Raw genomic sequence first — 7,310 nt, 5'->3', positions numbered from 1 at the left:
ATGTTGAGAAAGTGGATAAGGAAAAGTTATTTTTATTTACTTATTCCCATAATACAAGAATTAGAGGCCACCAAATGAAATTAATGGGCAGTAGGTTTAAAATAAATACAAGGAAGTTCTTCTTCACACAGCGTACAGTCAACTTGGGGAACTCCTTGCCTGAGGAGGTTGTGAAGGCTAGGACTATAACAGCGTTTAAAAGAGAACTGGATAAATTCATGGAGGTTGTTTGTTAATAGATATTAGCCAGGATGGATAAGGAATGGTGTCCCTAGCTCCTGTTTGTCAGAGGGTGGAGATAGATGGCAGGAGAGAGATCACTTGATCATTGCCTGTTGGGTTAACTTCCTCTGGGGCACCTGGCATAGGCCACTGTCGGTAGACAGGATACTGGGCTGGATGGACCTTTGGTCTGACCGGGTATGGCCATTCTTAGGTAGCTTTCAATATTTTGTGTGAGAAAAGGAATTCTTAGTTACGGGGTTTGTAGCTTATTTATTAGGAAATAGTGATAAGTTCTTTGGAGTTTAATGTCTTGGAGTAGTGCCTATGGTGTGAACACCCTTTGACGTGTGTTGAACTGAGAAGAATCAAGGCTTAGTGATGCATGAAAGCCAAACATGTCAGTCATAACTATATAATTATACTGTGTCTCACGTGCAGGTAACACTATGTTAATACTAAACAGGGATCGTATTCTTTAAGGAACTAAAAACAGTACACTAAAATTATACACATTTAATGTTCAGGTATAATTCTTTGCAAGATATCAGATTTAATAACAAAAAGACATCTGTACTGAATGCTATAGCAATATAATACTGTGCTTCCCAGGTTCCTGGGTCACATATAAAGGTCCTAGCACTCCTGCCTGGAATTAGGATTTCATTTTATATCTGACTCATGGAGCAATTTCTTTAGCTTACCTTTAACAGGCAGTCAGGGTAATCACTGAACAGGAGAGTGGAGATTTACACACTCTGAGAAGTGACAATTTTTAAATAAAGTGCCATTGATTAGAAGTAGCTTGAGGGCATGCTGACTTTCCACTGCAGTTAGATATTGGTGTGGAAAGACCTGTGCATTGTTTAGTTTGTGTGACAATATTCTATGACTCTGTGAATTTAAGAAGATCTCAAGGGAAATAAATCATTAGTATAAAGAAAAAGTATATTAAGTTGCATCAAACTGCACAAGAAACTGGTCTAAAGCAACAGTCCAACTTCTTTGTAATATAGCAACTGACCAGACATAAATGTTGTCAGTTTTATTGTGTTGGCACTTATCATAATGAATTAATGCGGATGTTTCCTCATTGTACTCTGCCAAGCATAGCAGTGATGCATTTTCCTGGCAATTCTATAGGCCATAGTTTAAAAAAAAATAAAACAGCCCTAAACCTATAGCTTTCAAATAAGCATTTTAAAAAGAAATTCACTTATTTAAGCAAACCCATAAAACAGTTTTTTTAAAAAAGACTGTTAGTTGTGTGCTTTTCTTCCCTTCAGAATGTTTTATAGAATCACATTTTTATTATTCTGTTTGATCTTTCTTGCAAAATCCTATCTATTAATGTGATCTGAAACTGAAAATAACTTTTGCATTTCTCTCATTTAGCAGGCTTCAACTACAGAGGTACAAATTGGGCCCATGAGATTGACACAAGATCCTGTTCAGGTAGGACTTTGTTTCAATTTGATGGTACTGTAAGTTCTGTGTGAAAGTGCAAAGGAATTAAAGGCTCAATCCATGTATAACTATTAAAAAGTCATTGCCCACCCAACCACTTGTATTAGAATGCACATCAATATTGCTAAATTACACGTTTCCTTCCTGAAGCTATGTTGCAGCTCCGGAGTTATGTATAGAAACATGGTGCAGGCAGTATCCAGCAGGAGTATTGTAGGACTCTGGATACCTTTGTTTTTTCCTCAATTTGGAGTGCAGCTATAAACTATGCAAGAAATTCTTCAGAAAAGAATCTCGGCCTCTTATGACAGTGAAGAAGCTTGGTGTGGAAAGGCAGCATAAATTCTGCTGCATTTGAAGTCTTTCAAGAGCTGGAAAGTAGGGTCCTTTTGTTCTTGGAGCCAATTCCCACAAAATTTAGCGAAGGTTTGGACTTGAGCTTTTCCAATTTTGGACCATCTTTAGGAAGAGTACTAAGATTCCTTTTACTATGTGAATAGTAAAGTTTTTAACATGGTGGTTCTCAGCATTTTATAGAGTTAAGAAACCATTCTTTCTGGCTAGTGTCTTTGTTACTAATAATGCCACTTTTTTTTATATGAGAAAAGCATGTAATAGAATCCTGAAAACTGTTCTGCTCATGATCTTCATGAAACTTATTGTGCCCATATGTTAAATGTAGTAGCTGAAATTTGAAGAAAGCTGTTGCATTATGCTAATCATCTGGTAACAGGTATAAAACCATTTTTTTTAATATATGCAGCCAGGAAGGAATAATACATAACTTTTATGGACAGTAGCAGCAAATCAACATTCTTACTGCTTGTACCTGTTACCCACTAGAACAGTTGGTTTAATGCTGTAACATTTCACAGTATCTGGCTAGATAGCTATAGAAAGTTCCTCACTAATGAAAGTTGCTCAGGCAGGCACCAGCAGTTTAACTGAAATGGCAATTGAGCTTTGTGACTGTGTAATGTGCTCAGGACTGAACTACAATGCTAGAATGAATATGCACGTAAAGTAATGAACTCCTTGACCACTTTGGAGAGCACATTCCTAAAGCACACAATTTCTTTGGTTTACCTACAAGCCTGGGCAGAAACCAATGCACAAAGCATGTGAATGTGCAGTGACAAGCAAAGTGCTCAAAGAGAGGCCACTAAAATAGAACCATTCCTGTCACTAGCTTCTACCAACCAGAAACTCTTTTCTAAGTGTTCTAGAATTTTCACTCCTGATACAGTTCTGTAAAACACTCCATTACTGAGTTAAAGGTATCATTGAGTCACTCCCTTTGCTGGAGGATGGCAGAACAGCTGCCTGTGTTGGGACCAGAAACTGACTTCCCAAACTCAGAGGTGGCAGGGCTCAACCCTGGCACAAATTAGGCACTGAATGGATATCAAATGTTAGTTCTTGGTTTATAATTTGTGCTCTTAGTGATCCCAGATCCCAGAGAATTGTGCTCTGACAGGTTACAAGTACAAGAAATCAAATGAGCTCCAGCAATAGTGGCTGAACTATGGCTCTGCACACATTTGCTCTTGCTCATGCTTACCACAATTTCTATAGGTTTTGTCTGTCCTGGTAAATAAGATACATGCAGTGCTTAATTTGTGATGGAAGAATTAGCCCCAGCACAAATTAAGCACAGATGCACCTACTATCCCATACACCTGACCCTGCCTATCCCCCATGCAAGCCCCCCATTTCGCACACAGTGCATGCACCCCAAGCTTACACCCTATCAAGAACACCCAGCCCAAACATACACCCATGCCCCATACAATTGTCCCTGGGACACTGGTGCTTTAGTTTCCAAATTGGTTAGTGGACACTGGAGAGCAGCACCGTGCCCCGCCAACCGCCTCCATCCGCATTGCTCTCTCAATGCCAGGGTGTGTGTTAATTTTTGGCCCCACCAGATCCATCGCTCCCATACAAAGGGGTTGTGGTCTTCCCCAACTGAACCCAGATCGCTCCACTCTTGGCCTGAATCAGGACACTTAACCAGCTGGAATCCCTTGTGGGGAGGAGCGCCCCATCTCTCGTGAAAGAGGGTCCAGAAATGGGCCCAGCTCCCACCTCCTGGTGCTGGTTACCTGCTGGGGGCGGGCTGGGCAGCACCCCCCTACTGAGCCTGGCTGCTGTCTGGGTCTGCAGCAGCCGGGATTGTGGGCACCATGGTGGGATTAGCGCCTCTCCCCAAGCCAGAGCATAGAGCTGCCACCCCAGTTGGTGCATCTTGCATGCCCTGCTCTGTATGCCTGCTATGCCTCCCCCAGCAGGGTCTGCGCATGGCACTGGGGCTGCCTCCTGGAGCCTCCCTCCTGTCCCAGTGCCCTACTGCCCCTGTCCCACACTGCGCTCCGGCTGCATAGTCACCTCCCCAGTCCCTGACACCTCACCTCTCTCCTCGCTCCCAGTACTTGGGAGTCTCTGCCCCTCCTGGCCTCCCAGGAGGCAGTGGCCTCCTCGCAGGAGCCCCCCAGGAAGTCAAGGGGGCACTGGCGGATGCAATGCTGGAGTGTGGCATCCTCGGCCCCAAAGGACTCTCAGCCTAGGATGCAGGAGCTCAGCTTGCATTGATTTAACCACAGCTGTACCCCGAGTGTTGGACAGGCTCAGCATGGGGAATAGGGGGGGAAACTGGAGCCTGTGCTGAAGCGGCTGCAGCCCCAGTTCAGAAAGGATGCTCTGTGGCCACTGTGAGCCTCTTACTGCCTGTGTTGGGACCAGAAACTGACGTCCCAAACTCAGAGGTGGCAGGGCTCAACCCTGGCACAAATTAAGCACTGAATGGATATCAAATGTTAGTTCTTGGTTTATAATTTGTGCTCTTAGTGATCCCAGATGAAGAGAATGTAAGTTAAAAGTTTATAAAACAATATATATTAACTGTTGAAACACAATAACCTTTTTATTCTCATTCTGTAACACTGCTTTAACGATACAAGGTTCAGTTTTATTTTTGTCTCATTTATCTATACATTTTACACACACAGCTATGTGGCAGAATTTTAAATTGCTCTGAGAAGCAAAGCATAAACAGTGATGCAAGAAATAAAGCTTTTGTGGAAATGATACAAGAAACAAAGCATTTCTATCCTCTATGCACGTGCAATTAAGTTTAAGTTTATAATTGCATAAAATGTTGACAAGTATCAGAGGGGTAGCCATGTTAGTCTGGATCTGTAAAAGCAGCAAAGAATCCTGTGGTACCTTATAGACTAACAGACATTTTGGAGCATGAGCTTTCGTGGGTGAATACCCACTTCGTCAGACATGCATCTGACGAAGTGGGTATTCACCCACGAAAGCTCATGCTCCAAAACGTCTGTTAGTCTATAAGGTGCCATAGGATTCTTTGCTGCTTTTATAAAATGTTGAAACTTTTTTTCTGTACCAAATACTGGTCTAAATAATGATTTGATCAAATGAAATAGTTCCTTCATGTTATCTTATGCTTGTAGAAGTATAACTAGCTTCAGTAGTAGAACGGTGTCTTTGTTTTTCATGGAATTTTAACATAAATGTGTGGAACTTTTCAGGAAAAAAATGTTCTTCGAACTTTGATAGTTTGCACTAGGATGGGCAAGAAAATATTTAACAAGTAAAACTACTATCCACATTTATGTGAAAGTTCTCTTCAATGTCCTTAGCAGAAATCATGTTTCTCTAAATACTGTCGTGCTAGTGTTAGCTGTTGTGAAGTATTTTAAATTAACATTCATCATGTAGGAAGGGAGAGTAAAAAAACAAATGCTTTAGAGTTGTTGTTTTTTAAGCAGCTTAGTTGGTGGTAGATGGTCCTTTGTCCATCGTTCTTTTAAAGAGATAAGAATCTACAGTATTGCATAAAAGCCAGAATAGGGTTAAAAATATTATATAGGTTAGTTTCCATACAAGAAAGGCATTATTATACAGTATTCTTTTTATTGGGAAGAGAGGAGAATCGGACATTGTACCTAAACACATTTGTGAAATAAATTTGTGTTACTCTACACTTGGCTAATCAGGCAACATATTGCTAATAAGTCCATTAATTTAATAAATCTGCATGTTAGTCTTTTGTTCCCTCTTAACGATGTACATGACCTGTTCTTTTATACAATATAAAATCTGCTGTCATTCAATTTAAAATCCCCATTTGCTGCAACTTCATCCCATGTAAAATTACCAGAAATTAGTCTACATGTCTGATAAATCCAAATAGCTTGCTAAAACAAGTTCTCATCAGGCCTTCTGTAACAGCTATGTCTGTTTTACTTGGTGTACTTCTTTAAGGTTTATTATCTAAAGTAATGAATGTTGCTTGTTTCATTTGGAGGGAACTGACCCACAGAGCTAGGAATGCTGAGAACATCCAGACCTGCCTGGAATATTGCCTGTATTTTTGCTTGGTATGTGACATTATTTGTTAATTGTGCCCTGCCACAGGCCATTTAACAGATGGGTGAAGAGTCCAGTGGTGAATCTACAGTGGTGAGAAGAAATGTCTGTTGTGGCATGTGTTTGTAGCATAGCATCCTGGACTGTGCCTGGACAGTCTACTCCTGGTCTTATGTTCCTGACCCTGCAAATGGGTGAGGGATCCAGACTGTGCCTACCATGTGATTCTAGCATGTCAGCCCCTGGTCTTTAAGTGCCCTTATGGTAGTCTCTCACAGAGTTTATATCACTGCCAAAACCCTGTACTCTTGCCTCTTGGGACCCCAGAAGTGACACCAAGTACTGGAGGTAATGCACATGAAAAGTGTCTCCTCACCCCCACTGGAAGCCAGTGGAGCAATTTATCTATGTAGGGACTTGCAAGTTCTGTATACCCTCCAAAAAACTGTCCTGGCAGGCATCTCTGAAACAGAGCAAAAACTTAGTTCTGCATGCCACAGGTCCTGGATTGGGCCCTGTATGTCTGTCATTTTGAGCCATACCACATGTGATTTAGGAGGCAGATTGGATCTGCATCCACCTTACAATGGGGAAAGAAGCAGAAAAGGGAAAAACAGGACGAACAATAAATGTAGGGAGAATCAACAGGATGGTGAGTGTACAGAGCCTCTCTGGATTTGGCCCTTGGTAGATGAATATCCCTTTCAATTAAAGGGATCGATTGATATAAAGCCTCACTTGTACAAATATGTTACACTGATTTCAGTGGGACCATTTGTGCAATTACTTATGTGAGTAGCTTGCAGGATCAGCCCATAAGACAGAATCTCTTTTTCTGTGGAAATCTTTAGTAAAGAACACATCAGTCTGCATTTGAGGCCATTGGTAACTGTTAAAATAACATTTAGGAAGTGAGTTAAGGGTGATGGAATAACTTTATTTAAAAAATTGGATTTTTTTAAAGAAGATGACCAGGGGAAACATTAACAATCACTTTAATTCTAAATGATATATGGTGGCAATTTCACTAATAGCCTAGGAGTTTCATATGCAGTTGCCTGCTCAGTACAGAACATGATGATGATCTCTCTCCAGAGAGGATGTATGGTAGAAGGTATGCCGTTCAGCAGGAAGCCAGTCTAAGTCAACCTGATGGAGATATAGTATTTAAAAAGATGAACTTCAAGTTTATAGTGATGGTAGAACTGTCACCTTTAGCAAACTTC

General features: G+C 41.1%; 1 protein-coding gene across 1 annotated transcript in view; it reads left to right on the top strand.

Annotated features, from left to right (window-relative positions):
• Positions 1-7,310, top strand: part of PDE8B (phosphodiesterase 8B) — a 172,728-nt gene that overhangs the window by 86,159 nt on the left and 79,259 nt on the right. Inside the window, exon 2 of the mRNA XM_075066999.1 lies at positions 1,618-1,677. Coding sequence (XP_074923100.1) covers positions 1,618-1,677 — 60 coding nt within the window. The remainder of the gene's footprint in view (positions 1-1,617; positions 1,678-7,310) is intronic.

This window comes from Chelonoidis abingdonii, chromosome 6 (assembly GCF_003597395.2).
Source record: "Chelonoidis abingdonii isolate Lonesome George chromosome 6, CheloAbing_2.0, whole genome shotgun sequence".
NCBI classification, from domain to species: Eukaryota; Metazoa; Chordata; order Testudines; family Testudinidae; genus Chelonoidis; species Chelonoidis abingdonii.
This window is presented reverse-complemented; position numbering and strand designations above follow the sequence as displayed.